The sequence below is a fragment of the Sinohyriopsis cumingii genome, chromosome 5 (assembly GCF_028554795.1).
Source record: "Sinohyriopsis cumingii isolate HCF-2022 chromosome 5, ASM2855479v2, whole genome shotgun sequence".
Classification (NCBI taxonomy): domain Eukaryota; kingdom Metazoa; phylum Mollusca; class Bivalvia; order Unionida; family Unionidae; genus Sinohyriopsis; species Sinohyriopsis cumingii.
Window position 1 is genome coordinate 70444018 of NC_142965.1, and position 20574 is coordinate 70464591.

General features: G+C 34.7%; 1 protein-coding gene across 1 annotated transcript in view; it reads left to right on the plus strand.

Annotated features, from left to right (window-relative positions):
* LOC149799396 (uncharacterized) overlaps positions 1–20574 on the plus strand; it is a 62789-nt gene that overhangs the window by 28756 nt on the left and 13459 nt on the right. Inside the window, exons 4-12 of the mRNA XM_089958735.1 lie at positions 7303–7512; positions 8151–8369; positions 9302–9526; positions 9965–10183; positions 11353–11583; positions 11942–12160; positions 15912–16151; positions 17324–17536; positions 19652–19876. Of these exons, the coding sequence (XP_089814861.1) occupies positions 7303–7512; positions 8151–8369; positions 9302–9526; positions 9965–10183; positions 11353–11583; positions 11942–12160; positions 15912–16151; positions 17324–17536; positions 19652–19876 (2001 nt within the window). The remainder of the gene's footprint in view (positions 1–7302; positions 7513–8150; positions 8370–9301; positions 9527–9964; positions 10184–11352; positions 11584–11941; positions 12161–15911; positions 16152–17323; positions 17537–19651; positions 19877–20574) is intronic.

The following is a 20574-nucleotide window of genomic DNA, read 5'->3' on the forward strand; positions in this document are numbered from 1 at the left end:
TCAACTATGCAAGGGATACTGTATTAACAATCATGTATCAACCATGCAATTAATATCGTATTAACAATGAATTATCAACCATGCTAGGGATACTGTATTAACAATGAATTATCAATCATGCTAGGAATACTGTATTAGCAATCAAGTATCAACCATGCAATTAATATCGTATTAACAATGAATTATCAACCATGCTAGGGATACTGTATTAACAATGAATTATCAACCATGCTAGGAATACTGTATTAGCAATCAAGTATCAACCATGCAATTAATATCGTATTAACAATAAATTATCAGCCATGCTAGGGATACTGTGTTAACAATGAATTATCAACCATGCTAGGAATACTGTATTAACAATCAATTATCAACCATGCTAGGAATGCTGTATTAACAATCAATTATCAACCACGTAATGGATACCATATTAACAATCAATTGTCAACCATGCAAGGGATACTGTATTAACAATCAATTAACAACCATGCAATACATACCGTATTAACAATAAATTATCAACCATGCAACGGATGCCGTATTAACAATCGGTTAACCACCATGCAAGGGATACGGATTTAACAATCAATTATCAACCATATAAATGATACCGATTTAACTCAATTATCAACCATACAGTGGATACTAGTAAAAGATACCAATTTAACAATCAATTATCAATAATGCAAGGGTTTCCGTAGAAGCGATTAATTATCAACCTTTCAGGGGATACGGTATTAACATTCAATTATCAACCACACAAAAAATTCCGTCTCAACATTCTAATAAGAAAATATTGTTAATATTATTTGAAATAATAGCTTAAGAAAAAATAAATTTAATTTCTGCGGATAGCTTACTTAGAAAACATGTATATAACATAATTTTGAATGCATAACTGTAAAATGTCTTCAATGGCTTAAATTGATGTCGTTGCCAAGATCATGACATCGCAACATGAATGTTATCGTCTTAGATCTTGTCCAGAAAACTGTTACGCTGTTGAACTTCTTGCCTCAAAGTCGCTCCAAAATTTCTAATATAATCATTCGAAACATAGAAAATGTTTGGGTCTTTTTCTATGGTTGTTATACGTTTATGTGAGTATATATCTAAAATAAAAATCGAAAGCCGTGGATTTTTCTCCAAGTTTGCATTTGAAATTAAATAATGCATCTACAGTTAAGATATTACTAACGCATCATGTTTTACCACGGTAATCAACGTCACACAAAACTTATGAGACAGAAAGAGCAGAAGACGGTCAATTTAGCACCACAGAGAAGTTTCACCTCAGTGACGCTTACATATTCACGTGTCCACGTTGGAAGGTTTAGCTCTTTATGACTTGCATAATTTTGCTACAGTCTGATGGTAAGAGTTGATTTAATCATTAAGCAATAATCTACAGTCGGATGGTAAGAGCTGATCTAATCATTTAGCAATAATCTACAGTCGGATGGTAAGAGTTGATTTAATCATTTAGCAATAATCTACAGTCGGATGGTAAGAGTTGATTTAATCATTTAGCAATAATCTACAGTCAGATGGTAAGAGCTGGTCTAATCATTTAGCAATAATCTACAGTCGGATGGTAAGAGCTGGTCTAATCATTTAGCAATAATCTACAGTCGGATGGTAAGAGTTGATTTAATCATTTAGCAATAATCTACAGTCGGATGGTAAGAGTTGATTTAATCATTTAGCAATAATCTACAGTCGGATGGTAAGAGCTGATCTAATCATTTAGCAATAATCCAATCCGCGTGATTACATCACCGAAAGAGGATAATTACTAGCTGGGTAATTACTGGAATAAAGCTTGTCAAAATCTGACATTTTGATAAAACAGACACGCATACATGACACACATATGACTCATGCGTAGACAAATTAAGCACTTTCTTTTTAATCCCTTATTATTTTTGTCTTCAAACATATGTACATCTCGCCTCTTCTCATCGTTCAGCTGTTAAAGATAAAAATGGCATACTTTACCTTTGCGCATCAACACTTCAAACCGTTAATGCCATTTATCATGTAGAAAATTGCCGCATAATTAGATCGTATGTTTATTAGTTTCTAGCAAAATATGGCAGTCAATGAAATTTGCCGAGACGACCACTCATCACCATGCCATTAAGGAATGAATAACGTGTTGTCCTATTAGGACTTGATCACGATCTGTATAAAATGTCTCAGGTGTTTCAGAATCGAGACGTCAGTTTCGTAAACTACCACATGTATACATTAAACACTGTTTGACTCTATGGTTCTGGATAACGTTTGGAACTAATGCGACTATCACCTCTAAAAATCGTCATCGCTTGCGTAGTCACCGACATTAATTTTATATTTTTAATGTAATTATCTTATGTATTCGCTTATAAGTCAAATCCAACTGCAAACTACACAGATTCAGATCTGCCGTCGAATAACGTGGCGGCAGATCTGGGCATTGTGGTACACGGCAGATCAGATTTTTATATATATGCAGTTTGACTCGACTTGTAAGGGATGTATACGGTACCATCTTTTCAGCATATATTTGAGTTGTCTACTAAACGTATCTGGAATGCATGCATATAAGTATGTCTATTACAGTCACGAATCTCTGCAAATTAACTTGCTGAAGTCACCTTAATGAGCAATTGTTGAAATTTATTTAGGTAACACTACATCCTTATCTTAAATTATTTTGGGGGTTGGGGCAACTTAACTGAGCAAATATAGAAAAATACTTCAATTGTCTTCATCGCTGCTGCCTTAGCTTTTTTGTAGTTATTATCTATGTTATATGTAAGATATATATATATATATATATATATATATATATATATATATATATATATATATATATATATATATATATATATATATATATATATATATATATATATATATAATAGTAACAGAAACAATGTGCATTGTGCACGGTCACTAAATCAACTTTTGTTCGAATTGTCAAAGTTTGCGTAGAAAATTTTTTAATACTTTTTCATGAGATAAAAGATGAAAAGCCAATCAATTACACAATTTAAAACTTACGTCAAATCTATATTACTTTAAATTCTGGCTGCTGATGGGATAAGGTTTGGCCTTTTACGAATATTTGTCAAGGCAGTTTCATGGGGCAATCGTGTTTGCAAACACGACATTTCTCTTCTGACAAAAACTAGACGACCAAGAAGTTTATGACAGTTGTATGAAAGAACTGACGTAGTCTCATTTTTTGCAGGATGATTAAAAATCATTATTCAAATTCTTTCAATACCAACTTCGTTTTAGATAGGGTAAAAATTTGGATACAAAGATACGATTCTGCATCGTTGCTGTATGCCTCACAGTTTCCTACCTCTATTTTTTTTTATCAAGTGAGTACATTTAGATACATTTATCCAAAATGTATATCGTACATATCCCTCAAGGATAGCTTGATTGTAATGCAAAAATAGTTTATTCTCAACGTTCATGAACCTATTGATTAATGAAATGTGTATTCAAGGCTTTTTTCTTGAATAATGTAAACATAACTAAAAGCTCGTTCAACACGTTTTTAGACTTCCATTTTGCATTGAAAAGAAACCATGTACTGCCCATACCACGCTACAAAGTTTTATCTCTTTAGAAAAGTAACCTTGGTTTTTGGCCAAAATTTTCTTAAAGGTATAACATTTAATTGGCTCTTCTGAGAAAAAATATTCATTGTATCTGGGACATCCATAATTTTATCGCTGACGTCATATCCTGAATAAACCAAACAAAGTCCATACAATCTTACTTGAAAAAGATGAATTATGAAGTAGTTTTTTCTTCTAGCTTCTCTTTTATCTATGGCCAGTATACCAATGAAGCAACGCTGAATGTAGTTTTGTGATAAATTTGTGTCAAAAAGCATTTTAAAATGTAGTTTTTAGTTTGTCAACTCTGTATCACCAAGAAGATAAACGAGTTTCGAATATACATACCAGACTAGGGATAGAATCGCAAATAAATAAAATGTTTACACCCAGCAGAAACAGGGTTTAACCCGTGTGTTCAAACTGTTGTATTTAGCGAAATCGAGGAAGATACGCTCTATTACCTTATTGTACTATATGATACGCATGTGACGACACACTTATATTTTTATTTTCACGAGATTTTTAGTCTAGCTTACTCTTAGATATGTCTTTGCACACAAATCAAAATATGCAGAATTCCAAGCCTAAGAGACCAAAACGTCGTGTCCATTACACGGGGAAACCCTAATAGACTTTAGTCAACGATCTAATGACTGTTAATTTTACATGGGGAAAGCCCAACAGACTTTAGTTAAAGACCTAATGACTGTTAGCTTTACATGGGGAAACCCCAACAGACTTTAGTTAAAGACCTAATGAATGTTAGCTTTACATGGGGAAACCCCAACAGACTTTAGTTAAAGACCTAATGAATGTTAGCTTTACATGGGGAAACCCCAACAGACTTTAGTTAAAGACCTAATGAATGTTAGCTTTACATGGGGAAACCCCAACAGACTTTAGTTAAAGACCTAATGAATGTTAGCTTTACATGGGGAAACCCCAACAGACTTTAATTAATGACCTAATGACTGTTAGCTTTACATGGGGAAACCCAAACAGACTTTAGTTAAAGAGCTAATGGCTATTAGCTTTACATGGGGAAACCCCAACAGACTTTAGTTAGCGACCTAATGACTGTTAGCTTTACATGGTGAAACCCAAACATATTTCGTTACGACCTAAAAGCTGTGCTTATTACAAATGGAAACTACAACAAGACTTCCGTTACTATTTTCAAATAGTTTGAAATAGCTCGTGGAATTAAAAGACAGATACTGTACATTATTGCTGGATGCAAAGCGCGCATCAGCTTTAAGCTGAACACTACACAGTATGACACAATCATTTCAGTCTGAAATTACGTTTATGGCGGTAATGTAATGTTTGGAGGTATGCACTTTCTGGAGGTAATGCAGCAATTATATACAAACCCAATGGTCACCTTATATTTTTTAATACTTTCCATTTTACATACCCCGACATTTGAATATCGCATTTATGATACGATACGTATATAATATAATTTTTAAAGAGTGTATTATTTACTTCATTCCTATTTTAATCCAATTTTACAATTTTTGCATAAAAATAAAAAATGTGAAATAATACCACAATGTTTGGTGAAATAGGTGTAAGTAACCACGCAAGAATTTTTTTTATATGCAATAGCTACGTTATTTTTAACTCTGCATAAGCTACATTTACATTGTCAAAAAGTGTTCCCTGTAACCGTGGGAGGAGTCCACTTAATGAAACAACCAAGTTTAACACCATATAAGTATTAGTATTTACCGTTCTCTACCAGAAGCTTACTTTCAACGAGGACAAGACCACGTGATTCATGAAATGAGAATGCTGTACTGGATTTTGCCAAAGGCAAATAGACCGAGAAGAATATTTCAATTTTAAAATATGGGGTGGGGTTTGGTCCTCTAAAATCAATTCTCATTGTGTTTTCTGTATACTGATTTAAACATGTTATCATGTAAATCAGGCTTCTTAACTGTATATTTCGATTATCCTGTCTAAATTGAAATGTTCAGTACTGTTAATACAGCAGTGTGCGGACAGCACGCACTCATTTATCCTGCTTGCTTGCCATGACGCAAAACAATACGAGGGTCAGAACTGGCTGCTAATACGAGGTTAGAATGTTCCCAAACTAGCTGTTAATACGAGGTCAAAATTCATTATTAATATGAGGTCAGTATTGGCTGTTAAAATCAGATCAAAATAGAATTGGCCAGAACTGGCTGTTAATATGAGGAGAGAACTGACTGTTAATACGAAGTCAGAGCTGACTGTTAATACGAAGTCTGAGATGACTGTTAATGCCAAGTCAAAACTGGCCGTTAATGCAAAGTCAGAGCTGACTGTTAATACGAAGTCAGAGCTGACTGTTAATACGAAGTCAGAACTGACTGTTAATACGAAGTCAGAGCTGACTGTTAATACGAAGTCAGAGATGACTCTTAATGCCAAGTCAGAACTGGCCGATAATGCGAAGTCAGAGCTGACTGTTATTAAGAAGTCAGAGCTGACTGTTAATACGAAGTTAGTCTGTGTGATTTGGATTTGTAACGTAGCCTTAACAATTTTTCAGTCATATCGCTACGATGACTGCAGTGTGGCATTTTATAGTGATGTCTAGCACTGGGACATCATGCCGCAGACATATGGCGTGATGTCTCACCCAGTCACAATATCTTGACACCAGGCCGACCAGCCCTAACACTAACCTCTTAATGCTGAGGGTCAAGCAAGGCAGCTGTTAGTACCATTTTTATGTATCTGGTATAACTCGGCCGGGATTTGAACCCGCGACCTCCCGCATCCGATGCGGACGCACTAACCACTAGGCCACCAGAGTGCTATTACGAAGTTAGAACTGGCTGCTCAGAGAAGTAGACTAAACATACGTATTCTTAGGGTACAATTTGCTAATAACGTACAAACTAATTTCTTTGAGTCCAACTGCAAACTGCATAGACCCAGATCTGCGACCACTTAATGCGCCGGCAGATCTGGGTTTGCGAAGTTTGTTAAGAGTAATAAATAGAACAAATGACATTGACTCCAATCTGCTAGCACATGATGCGACGGTAGAGCAGAATCTATATTCTTTGCAGCAAGACTCGACTTATGAGCCAGTATTAACCGTATAAATTTAGATCACCAAGCAGAAAAATTCTGAACAAAATATGGGTCATCTGCGTATTCCAGTAGCAGTAACCGTTGAAGTTATGATGGTGTGCCAGAAAAAGTGGACTTTTACACACCTTTTAAAAAAAATTGGTTTCCATAGTAATCAAATATTCTCATCTCTTCTTATACTGGTTTTTACACAAGCCACGCACCAAAGAGTAACATGGGATCAATAATCAAGGTCATATGTAACATGTATATATCTGAAATTTTAAAAATAATCCTTGTTCCCTGTATTTAAGGTAAATAGCCTTAAATACTTTGAAAATAGTCATAGTAGAGCAAGTTAAGTCATTATTAAATATTTTTTTAATTGTGGTTTAATGAAATGCTTTTAGTCACCAGTTTGTAATAACAACAAAAATAGCATCAACGACAGAGACTTAAGATTGATATTTTTAAAAGGCAATGTATATGTTTCTCTGTTCTTATTATATGTTGCAAAGTAGAAAAAATATTTTCAAGTATTCATTGTTGTCTTTTTATTGTTTTAAAAACCTGGTGAATAAAAATATAAATTACTCTTCTCTAGGTGATTACGTCCAGCACCAGGGAGAAGATTGTACTGCGCATGACACACCTGGTTGCGAAAGGCAACCCGATGGTCCCAACCCATTCCCTGGCCGTCTTTTGTCAGAGTATTATCTGGAATGCCAGAATGGAAAAACTCAAGGAGTCAAGACCTGTTCAGGCGGTGTTTTCGATCCCATCCAAGCCAACTGCACCGTTAATTTAGATCCTCGTAAGATATGACAATAACTGCACAGATTTCAAACATATTCTATTTAAAGAAGGCATTCAAAGTCGATAGAGACAACATTTTCGCTTTGTTGTTGTAGTTTTGAAGTTCACTCAAATCTGTCTTAAACATCGCCACAAGCATTTGCCTTCAACCAGCACTATTTTGAGTTTCCTTCAACATAAATATTGTAAAACGTTATATCTTTTAAGCAACTCCCTGACTCGAGGCCATTTTACAATTCTCGACTTATAGTTAACTTTATATCTCTTTATATACGTGCCTCTAGCTTTTTTATTCGTCTGTGTCATAAAGTCAGGACACAGAAAGAAAAAAAAAATGCCCCAAAAAGAACCAATGTGTTCATAGTCTGCTACATTATCCACTCTTCAGTTTATTGTTGATATCGGTGAAAATATGATGTTCACAAAAAGATACGATTTTTTTGTAAAACCCAATGACAGTGTTTAAGCTTATGTATTGGTAGCTACCTGCCTTTTGTTACATTTTAGCCATTTGATTCGCTTCGCGCATAGAGTTTTGGAAAAGGAACTTAGTTTGTCATGCAATTAGAGCAAATTTATTTATATAATCGAATACTTCAAAAAAGTATTATATTTTCTGTTCTGTTTTCTGTCAAGTTTCCATAGAAATATTTTGTGCTTCTAATCCGAATGTTCTGTTGGCGGACCCAAGCAACTGTGCACGTTTTATTGATTGCCGCGCCGCTGCCAAGCATCCTCAGTTCGGGCGCCACCGAGGGGAATGTCCCTATCCTCAGCTCTACTCCTCCCAAACCAGCCGCTGCGAGAACTTTGCCCAAGTCCAGTGTGGCGCCAGGGAAGAACCCAAAACGCCATGTAAGCTGAATTGATAATTCGTATTTGCAGCAGACACGTATTCCTGTGAAATAATAATAATAATAATAATAATAATAATAATAATAATAAGTATACTGACTAGAACTGAAGCACACATATGAGAAAATTTACACTATCAGCAAACATTAGTAACTTTCGGCAATATTTCCAGCATTCCACAGTAGCCAAGTCATAATAAATTAATTTTCATGTTTCAAGGACAGAAAACAGTGTCCTAAATTGTTTGTGGACGCAGATAAGATTTAGAACTTATTATGACCACGGTTTGTTGCAAATTTTAAAGCCTGTAATATACAGTTTATATGCACACGAATTTTATATACACTGTCGTTCACCCGCCAACAGAAACATGTTATGACGATTGTTCACATACATTACATAATTACATGCTTTTACAAAGTCATCGTACACAAGAACTGAGATTGGTTAAAATCGCATCACGTGACAAAAATGATGGAAATTATTAGTTCTCAACACTAACACAAACTACTTATGTGATCATGCGCTTTGGCAATATCTGCAATCAATGACTAAAAGATAGTTCTGTTATTTATTTCTTGTGACTTTTATAACTACTTATAATTATAAGAATATCGATTACATACTTCTTTGCTTCCTGCTTCGAGTCCATATCCTTGCCTCTGTCCATCAAAATGTGATGGCTGTTAGTTCTGAATTAGTTCCCTTTGTCAGGCCAGAGTTTAAATTTTGTAAAATTAGTTTTTGATTAAAAAATGTGCTTCTGTGTGTGTTTGTGTGTGTGTGTGTGTGTGTGTGGAAGATGGATGGGGGTATCTGCTTTTCTTTTATTTAGCAGAAAGCCAGAAATGTGCCTTGTTTGGTTTGACTTTCGAAACCTTGCCATTCAATTTCATTTTCGGTATATACGAAAGAGTTATTTGCCCTTTCAGGTCAGTACGCAAGCAATGTAGAGGGGAACAATATCCAGGCCTGTCAGGTCACCAAACCGAGCTGTAGAAGCTTGCCCGATGGCCCCAATCCTTTCCCCTCCTCGAGTTCTCGCAGTGACAAGTATGTGATTTGTAGAACGGAGAGAACCATTGAGATTAAAACCTGCCCTGCAGGTTCAGTCTTTGATCCATCCATTAAAGGTTGCTCAGAAAATTCTGATGTTGGTACGTACAGTTTTTAATTCTGACCCAAAATAGCATGTAAGTTTGTTGTAGTGGAGATACAAAGTTGTTCTGTGTGTGTTTTTAAAAAATTAAAAAATAAGACACACTCTTAAAATATAGGGAAGACCAAGATGATTATAGAAAAACAAATACTAATTCATAACAATTAAAATTTAATAAATAGTAGTTGAACTTTGAATAATAATTAAAATTTGTAAATATTAGACTATTATCATTTAATAACTATACGTGTAATGCATGATGATGACACAATTATGAATCAAGACATAATTATGAATCAAAGAGACCTAATTCATGCATGAAGCAATAAAAGGAAACTAATTATCTCCAGATGGAGACAAAATCAGTTTGTGTGCGGCATTGCAAATATCATGTATAGAAAATAATTTACTTATCTGTTAATATTATTTTTTTCAGGTAATAAATTAGGTCAGTGTGCCGGAAACAGAAAGGCTATAATTCCAGATCCCGACAATTGCGCCAAGTACTTCAATTGTAGCTTGACATCTACCATGGCCGGCTTCAGTCAATATCAGACTGAATGTCAGTACCCACTACTATTCAATACACAAACCTTAATGTGTGACGACTTCACTGCTGTACAATGCGGATCCAGACCGGAACCAAAGGCGCCTTGTACGTAAATGTCTTGCTCGTAAAATTAGGAAAATAAGATAAATTGTTTTAATCCGCTTAAAATCTTTATATCATGGAGCTAAGTCCTTTGAAATATGCATTGTATACTTCGGTCCACTGTGTAATGCATTACTTAAAAGATTCTAATTCTTGACTTTAGCTTACTATCTCCTGGCTGCGCACTTTGATTTTGGAACTTGTGTACTCCGGAAATAATTTTTGTGTTTATCTTTACTTCAGGTAGTTCTCTGTTTAAGAAAGTTTGTGAAATTTTCGTAATTTTATTTCAGTTCAGATGTCGATTTATAAAAGAGGTCAATATTTTATTTGAAAACATTCTTTATGAAACAGTCTGAGATTTTTGCTTCCTGGCCTACTACTAGAAAGTGTCTTAAATAGTATTTGAACCAATTATTTTATTCTATACTCAGGTGTTAACCTTTCTTTCGGCAACGGTGTTGTCTTTTGAATTTCAACATTATATCGCGAAAACCTTTACTGGCTTTCCCGACCTGTCTATGCATTTTCTACAAAATATTTTCTTACTATTGTATTAAAATATTCCTCGACAAAATGGCTCCATCCACATATTCCTTATTTTATTATAGGACAATAACAGCTATATCAATTTAATAATGCATATATAATAATGTATTTAAACATTCCTGGATTCTAGTGGCTCCATCCACATATTCCTTATTTTATTATAGGACATAAACAGCTATAGCAATTTAATAATGCATATATAATAATGTATTTAAACATTCCTGGATTCAAGTAGCTCCATCCACATATTCCTTATTTTATTATAGGACAATAACACCTATATCAATTTAATAATGCATATATAATAATGTATTCAAACATTCCTGGATTCTAGTGGTTCCATCCACATATTCCTTATTTCATTATAGGACAGAACGTGATATAACAATTGAGCGTTCTGAAAGAAAGATTAAAATAAAAAGGAAATAATTGAAAATGGAGACAGTATGTTATAACTCCTGGTACACCAGCAGTAATACTCGAAAATATGAATGCAACTTGCGGATGGCTATCTGTTGATATCTCCTCGGCTAAACAGGCAATATATCTGGTATAGCTTTTAAATATGTTAAAGTATTCGTCATTAATAAAGACTGACGTGGCAAATGTTCCAATCTGCTTAGGCGACTACCAATCGACCCAGGCCCAGTGTACTGGCCCATTGTGCGTACTGCCCTGCCCGGAACGGTCCCCCAGCTGTGTGGGTCTACCTGATGGAAACAATACCTTTCCAGCTAGGGAGATGTCACCTTTTTACATGACCTGCCTCGGTGAACGAACTGTGTCTGTTGGGATATGCCGATTTGGTGTCTACGATCCAACCCCTAGAACGTGTGTTACAGAATTCGATCCAGGTAAAATTACCAAAGGTCCAGCACAATAGAAAAATGCAGCATAGAATTTTAATCTCAGATGATACTACAGTGTATGGTAGACATGTTCTTTTGTTCTATGTGAGATGCAAAGATAAATACAGCCTTTAGTACAGTCAGTGCAATTTGTTCAACCATTCTACACAGAAATATGAAGACTAAGTAACTTTTATATACATGGCATAAATGTTTGTGTTTCATTCAGCTACACAAGTTTTTTTAAAACGTAAATGATGATACAATTTTGTCCTGTGTACATAGTCTGTTCATGTTATTATAGTCTCCATGTAGCAGACTGGTTTATTCCTCTTTGTTCCTAAAAAGTCTTTTTTATTTATAGCATCCATCGAGCGGTATTGTCAAGGCAAAGGAGATCTTCTGTTCCCACATACGACAAACTGTGCCAGGTATTACAATTGCAGTGACGTCATGATGCGTCCATTGTTTGGAAAGTACCTGAATGAATGCCCGTATCCGAATCTGTTTTCAGTAGAATCATTATCCTGCATGCCGTACAAAGATGTAGACTGCGCTAGAAGGAAGGCCCCTAAGGATCCATGTGAGTGATATCTTAGTTTGGTAATGTATTAAAATAATATAAAGTTTAATGATGGTCTTCGTCATTGGAATGTCCATGCGCAAGAGAAGATACCATTCAACTATATGATATCATAGACGACACAAAGTATGCGGATGAAATGTGTTACATTGTCAATTAATCATGACACAGATCGTACTAATTTAAACAGCAACAGAAAGATCGAATACTGTAATAGGAAATAAGTGTCCTCTTGTAGCGAAATTATTCATTTGATGCTCTTCTTGGCCATGTAGGCGCTACCTGTTTACACGTTTCAGTCTAGTCTTTACAAATTCCGTTAAAATATGCATCAAGTTTAGCCCTTACCAGCGTTCAGAACGTATTAATTTCAAATACCACAAACAAGAAAGGATATTTACAGCTTACAAAAGAAGAGCACGCTCTCCGTGGATATTTATAACTAACAAAGAAGAGAACGATTCATATTCCGCCCGTGAAGCAATACAATCGAGTTTGAACAGTGTGGTGGCCTACGATACACGCAGAGACATGTTAGTCTGAATAAGTCTCTATCTCAAATGCATGAAGCTATTTCTTGGAATAGACAAGAAAGTAATTTAGTTTCGAAGAAACATGGTATAGTAAAGATAAAAGCCTTAGAGGAATGTAAGCCAAAAGCCGGCATGGAATGTAAGCTTTGAACCTGGGAGAAAATTTAGCCAAAAGCCTGATTGTAAGCCAAAAGGATGGGTGAAATTTACGTCAAGAGTTGTAGAGAAATAACAGTCAAACGCCTGAGAGAACTATACACCATAAGGCTTTCAGGAACATGGTTTAGTAACGCTAATAGCCTGAAAGGGTCATGGTTTAATAATGCTAAAAGCCTGAAATTATCATGGTTTAGTAATGCAAAAGACCTGAAAGGATCATGGTTTAGTAACGCAAAAGGCCTGAAAAGATCATGTGTCAGTAACGCTAAAAGCCTGAAATTATCATGGTTTAGTAACGCTAAAGGCCTGAAAGGATCATGGTTTAGTAACGCCAAAGGCTTGAAAGGATCATGGCATAGTAACGCTAAATGCCTAAAAGGATCATGGTATAGTAACGCTTTAAAGCCTGAAAGGATCATGGTATAGTAACGCTAAAAGCCTGAAAGGATCATGGTATAGTATGGTTTACAATAGGGCTAAGAGACTGAAAGGAATATGGATTAGTAACGGCAATAGCCAGCATGAGTTAGGAAGGCTAAGATCCTGAAATGAATATAGTTTAGTTAAACTAGTAGCATGTAAAAGATATCATTTAGAAGAGCTAAGACTCTGAAACAAATATGTGATCCAAATGTCAGAAAAGAATGGTTTCGTAAGTCTACAGCCTGAAAATAATATGGTTTGTTAAAGCTAAGAGGCTGCACGAAATTTGATCTAAATGCCTTAAGAGAATGTAATCCACGAGCCATAAAAACATGGTTTAGTAAAGCTATGAGCCCGAAAGGAATGTGGCTCAGTAAAGCCAATTAACCTGTAAGGAACTTGGTTCAATCACGACAATAGCCTATAAGGAACTTAGTTCAGTAAACACAATAGCCTGTAAGGAACTTAGTTCAGCAAAGACAATAGCCTGTAAGGAACTTGGTTCATTAAATACAATAGCCTGAAAGAAGCTTGGTTTAGTATCATAACCTAAAATGTATTTGGATGATAAATAGAAGACCTCCCGCATCCGAAGCGGACGCTTTAACCACTAGGCCACTGGAGCGGTGGTTTAGCAGAGAAAAGAGTCTAATATAATATGGTTGAGTAAAGCACAGTCTAAAATAATATGGTTTAGTACAGCAATGAATCTAAAGTAATATGGTTTAGTAAAGCAAATAGTCAAAAGTAATATGGTTTAGTAAAGCAGAGTCTAAAGTAATATGGTTAGTACAGCCACGAGACTACACGTAATATGGTTTTGTATAGCAAAGAGTCTAAACTAATATGGTTTAGTCCAGCAGTCTCCAGTTAATATGGTTTAGTCCAGCAGTCTCCAATTAATATGGTTTAGTCAAGCAGAGAGTCTCCATTTAATATGGTTTAGTAAAGCAGAGTCTCCATTTAATATGGTTTAGTAAAGCAGACAGTCTCCATTTAATATGGTTTAGTAAAGCAGACAGTCTCCATTTAACATGGTTTAGTCAAGCAGAGAGTCTTCAGTTAATATGGTTTAGTCAAGCAGAGAGTCTACTGTAATATGGTTAAGTACAGCAAAGAGTCTACTGTAATATAACTTAGTCAAGCAGAGAGTCTCCAATTAATATAGTTTAGTACAGCAAAGAGTCTACTGTAATATGGCTTAGTAAAGCAAAGAGTCTACTGTAATATGGTTTAGTACAGCAAAGAGTCTGCTGTAATATGGCTTAGTACAACAAAGAATATAAAGTGATATGGTTCAGTAAAGCAAAGAATCTAAAGCAATATGGTTTAGTACAACAAAGAGTCTAAAGTAACATGGTTGTGTACAGCAAAGAATCTAAAGTAACATGGTTGTGTACAGCAAAGAATCTAAAGTAATATGGTTGTGTACAGCAAAGACATTACAAGTATTTTTTATAGTAGAACTAAGAGCCCAAACTTAATATGCTATATAAAGCTAAGAGTAAGTTCTGACAGTATGTTTGTTATTTTTGCTTGGTGTTTACGGAACAGTAACACTAGTCAGTTATTTAATATCTAAGCGATTGGAATAAAGTGTTTTGCTCAAGGACACACTTCGGTAACAGATCGTGGCAAATCCAAGGACTATCCCGTAGCCTGGAAGGAATGTGGTATAGTACAGCTAAGATATCCAAAATGAATATAATTTGGTACAGTTTAAAGATGGACCGATTGTGATATCAGTACAACTAAGGGCCATGAATTGATGTCATTTAATACAGTTAAGAGATAGAACGGAATATTTTTTAGTACAGCTAAGGGCCTGTAAAGAATATGATTTAGTACAGCTACAAGATTGTAATAAACATGATTTAGTACAGCTACGAGATTGTAATAAACATGATTTAGTACAGCTACAAGATTGTAATAAACATGATTTAGTACAACTACGAGATTGTAATAAACATGATTTAGTACAGATAAAGGTCTGGAAGGAATATGGTCTAGTATACTTAAGGGCCCTAAAGGGTTGTGACTTTTAGTATAGTTGCTAGCTAGAAACCTCTGTATAACCATTAAGATGATAGTTCCACAATAATTGCATTTTAAGATCGCAGTCGTACATGCAGTATATCACGTAAACTCCATTTGTTATGTAAGATAGCCTATGGATTATTTTTAAAACTCGAGGCCTTTTGCTCCAAAATCAGAACCTTCAGATTATTTTTCCGTCAGTTTTATCCCGGTATATTGTTGTACAGTCAAAAGGAAGAGTTATGTTAAACTTTCAATTATATGTTTGCTTGTTTTACTCATCATTTTTAAAAACTACTATTTTTTTAATACTTTTTTGTAGTTCTCGCATTATAGTTGAGCGGGGGAACTGTGTTTTTCTTTCGATGTTTAATTACGTATTACGCTTGTGAAAGTATGAGGCATTTTGAAAACTGTTGAATATATCATTGAGCTTCGAACCTGCCATTCCAGATAATTATTGTCATTTACACAGATACATATGTGCACGTTTATTATAGCTTAATGGTTCTCTTTTTCTTTTATAAAAGATATGATTTTCCCAAAGAAGTTAATTATATGAAAAAGACGTCATTTACACCTGATTTTGTTTCATACAGGTGACTATATGCAAAACCATATATGTCCAGTGGGAATTCCCAACTGTGCACCATGTGAGCAGCGTCTTCCAAGTTGCGCCAATCTCCCAGTTGGCAACAACAGCTTCCCAGGCAGGGAGGACATGTATCTGGAGTGTCAAGATGGACGTACAATCGCCGCCAAAAAGTGTCCTGGATCGGGGAAATTTAACGCTACAAAGAAAACGTGCCAGGAATCTAAAGTCGTAAAATTTGACTACAGTAAGTATATAAAATATAATATAATATAATATAATATAATATAATATAATATAATATAATATAATATTTGAGCCGAATATATTGATGTTCACCGACAGTTTATTCTAGACATTGATTTACAAAAACTTGCGACTCCTTGAATCGCAATATTATAGACAAATAAAAGTTTGTCTGTAGGCATTTTTTGTCCACCAACCCATTACGTGTCTGTCTCAGAATCTTTTATGAGTTCTTGAGAAAATACAATTATATGAGATTTATTTAGTGATTTTTCATGGTAAGGTTGTAAATGAATTTAACCACAATGTGTGCACTCGAGTAAAATGTGTGTTCAATTTGTGCTCAAGTAAAATTTGGACTCAGTTTGTGCTCAAATAAAACTTCTGCTCAAGTACTAACCCGAAGTTTCAGGCTGATATTGAATGCAATATTTGGAGGGGGTGGAAGCTCGATTTTAATTTTTTTTACGATTTACAGCTAAGAATGATAAAAATGAGAATTTTGTTTTACAGTGATTGTTGACATTCCAGACGGCAATGTTTTCTTGATAATTTGCCACTGTAATTAGAGGGTTAGATTTAATTTGTGATGTACTTTATGGTCGTGGCTTTACCCATGTGCTACAAATAGAGACCGACCTTTGACCTCTGCTGGATGAATCATGTCTAAAAATAAGTTTGTAACGGAAACCTTGATGAATTATAATTATATAGTTCATTATATGTTTTTGTATAACAAAAGGTTTTGTTTTTCACTCACGTGCGTATTATTTATTTTCTGATGTCCTATGTAGTATGTAATTTGGGGCAGTGGCCTACATCACCTCAGTAACAACTTCATTACTAAGAAATAACCCATTAACTTGAAATGCTGCACTCGATCCTCTGCTTTTAATGCTTAAATTCAAGGAACTTGGTCAGAAACAGAGGAAGTAGGCTACTAAATAAATATTAAATACCAGTTATCCAGAAGTCAGAAACAGAGGAAGTAGGCTACTAAATAAATATTAAATACCAGTTATCCAGATAAAAGTTTAGATATTAAACTTTTGACTAAAATACCATGACTGTATCGCTACTCTATTCTAACCCGTTGGGTTTAAAGACAGGAATGACACAGAAACATTTGTTGCATATACAAAAGATGTAGATTCTATGATTTCAATATTGCAGTTAACCCGAATCCGTTTTGTCAAGCAAATCCAACCAGTATTGTGGCCAGTCCCCTGAGTTGTGCCCAGTACTTCAACTGTGCTAATAAGGTGACCTTGCTCGGGAATTTTAAGTTAGAATGTTCGTACCCACAACTCTTCTCAGTCAATACTGGACGATGTGTGCCGTACAATGAAGTCAACTGCGCTGAGAGGTTCGAACCAAAGGAACCTTGTAAGTATGACTGTTCTTTTAACTCGTTCCTTTAGCTTTCAAATAAAGTTGTTTTTATTTTTATTTCAAATATACAGAGGTGTTTCGAATACAGAGGTGATTCACAATATTTATTTTAAAATATGATCTTTGTTTTGACTTTGAACATGTGACAGCTTGACAAAGTTGTCAACATCGTTATTTACTGATCTGTAACACATCACACATTTTATAATCGTATGTATGCAACCTTAAATTCAGTTTTTGGGTGTTGGTGTTGGAAATGATGATTTTATGAACGACAATTTTGCTTCTTTATGTTGCGTTAATAAGTTGCCAGATATATCGTTTCATTCAAAATACATAACTTCCTTTTGAAATTGACTACACTGCTTATGCTTTCAGATAATGATAAATTAATGTTCGATTCGAGACAACGCCTCAGTTGCAATAATATTTGAAATACAGACTACAAGGATTTACAATTCCGATTCTTATTAATTAACTTCTGTTTCTCGATTAGCTATTATTCTCGCATGAAAATGATTTTTTACACATCCGTAAATTCTAGAACTTATCTGGGATATCAGTTGTTTTCCAGTGTATTGTACATCCAGGTTTTTCTGTATAAACACAAAAATAATAAAAAGAATGCGCATCACCAACACCGTGCGGAAATGTGCGACCCTAGACAAAATCTCTGATCAGAAGCTCAAACTATGTAACAGAACATTCCCTCTTGCAATCCTACACTCACCTCGGTAGCAGAACAAGCCTTACGACAGGTTTTATAAGCAACTACGTGTTGATTAATTATTGTATTTATGATTCGACAATGTGTTTTAATATGTTTTTATTCAATGTAAATGTAATATGACGTGAGAGCAGTGTATCTCATTAAAAATGGACACGATTTCAGTTTCGAAAGCTTGAAATGCGTAGAAAGCGAGGACAATGACTGATAAACATGTAAAGTATACATGCTCAATAAAAACCATCATCGACCCTTGTTTTGTGATTCTGTACAAGCAATTTTATTTTAGCCTTCAAAGAGTCGTTGATCCTTTTAGTTTAACATTAACGATAAACGATATGGATCTACGACCCTTGTTTGGGGAAGATGGACATAGATAGTCTGGTTCCCTGTGAAGATGATAGTGAAAGAAAACTAAGTGCTGCATAAAATCAAATATATTGATGGATTCCGCTGATGTGATGAGAGAAAGGAGAAAAATTTGAATTTATTTTGATTTGGCATTTATCGAAGTATAAATTCTGCTTAAACATTTACATGGTTGACATAACGTCGTAAATCACTTTTTTAGCGATTACGTAATATTTACAGTTTGACAAATATCAACCATGAGTGTATGTGTGTGTATATATATATATATATATATATATATATATATATATATATATATATATATATATATATATATGTATATATATATATATGTATATATATATATATATATATATATATATATATATATATATATATATATATATATATATATATATATATATATATATATATATATATATAAACAAGCCAGTGCAAGCCTTTATTATCTTGAATGAGCCAGTGAATACATATTAATGTACGATTCTGCGACATAATGTTTCAATGAATTAAAAAAGGACCATGTAAAACCGACCCTTGATTGCCTTTAAGGTGAATGAGTTAAACAAAATAAATAAAAAATTAATCGAAAAACTTTAATTTGCCACAAATTCAATGTATCATAACTGCTTATGAGTGGATATGCCAAGTTTACGACTAAGTACTGCTTCAGTCACCATGCACGATACACTTCTAAAGGAGTCGGTAACCTTATATCGTACAAAAAACCTTCCATCAGCTACGTTCAATTTTTCTTGAAGTCATTCAACGTCCCTCTTGCATTAGAATACGAATTCAAAGAAAGCATCACGAATTAATTTCAGTGAAAACGTATATAATATTTCAGTGAACTCTAATTTCATGTTGTGTGTTTTTGTAATAATATTATTATATTTCTTATCTTATAGGTGTTGTCTAATGTCGTAAAGCGCTTAGAGCTTCTAAAGATTAGGCGCTATACAAAGTCCTCATTATTATTATTATTATTATTATTATGAGCATTATTTCAGGCGAATATGAGGCCAATCTTAGGTGTCCCGATGGCCAGAACTGTATACCGTGCCGACAGAGATACCCATCATGTGTCGGGCTAGCAGACGGAAACCACACAGTAGAGGGTACAAATATTGCATACAAAGTTTGCTTGGATGGCCGCACGATAGCTGTAAGGGCCTGTCCGGATGGCACCACCTACATGAACTCTATAAAGGCTTGTTCTGCCAAGTTTGATTCCAGTAAGTAATCCAGCGTGCTCTATTTCAGCATTTTTATCGATATATTGTGATGTCATTTCGTCCGGCAGTGCGTGTGTTCCTGCGTTCGTATATCATTCCTCCCTTCACTGTTTTCCTTTTAACTTTGACTCCATCTACATTCATTTACTGAGGATAGTCATAGTTTTTGTGGCGTTTCACAAGGACAAATAGATGTCAAGCGAATATTTACATTAGCCACAACCCTTGGAGTAGAAGGGATATTGTTAATAGTCAAATTTGTAGAAGCAATATGTACTTATCTTGCATCATGAAGTTCCTCTACGCCAATAGATATAAATAAAGCCATCTCTAGTTTTAATTCTAAAGGTTGCATTCCTTCTTTGAACAGTATTTCTTGAGTTGGTTTAAGCTCTATTTTCATATGCACAAATGAGTCCAGTATGAACAGTTGATTAGACAATGGTCTGTTCGCTGCACTCAGTACCATCAGTAGAACGTATAATGTGTGATAAGTACAGGACAAATAGTTGAAACATAAGTGTGAACTCGGGTATTTGCATTTGACAATTTTGACCTTTCATGTTTAAAACGTGTGTACTTGTTATCATCCTTCTCATTTGCACTTTTAACACTATAGGTGGTACATGAAAAGAAAATCGTCAAATCATAGCAGACATGTGTTTGTAAACTGTTTTGGACTGGTGCAATGACCATTA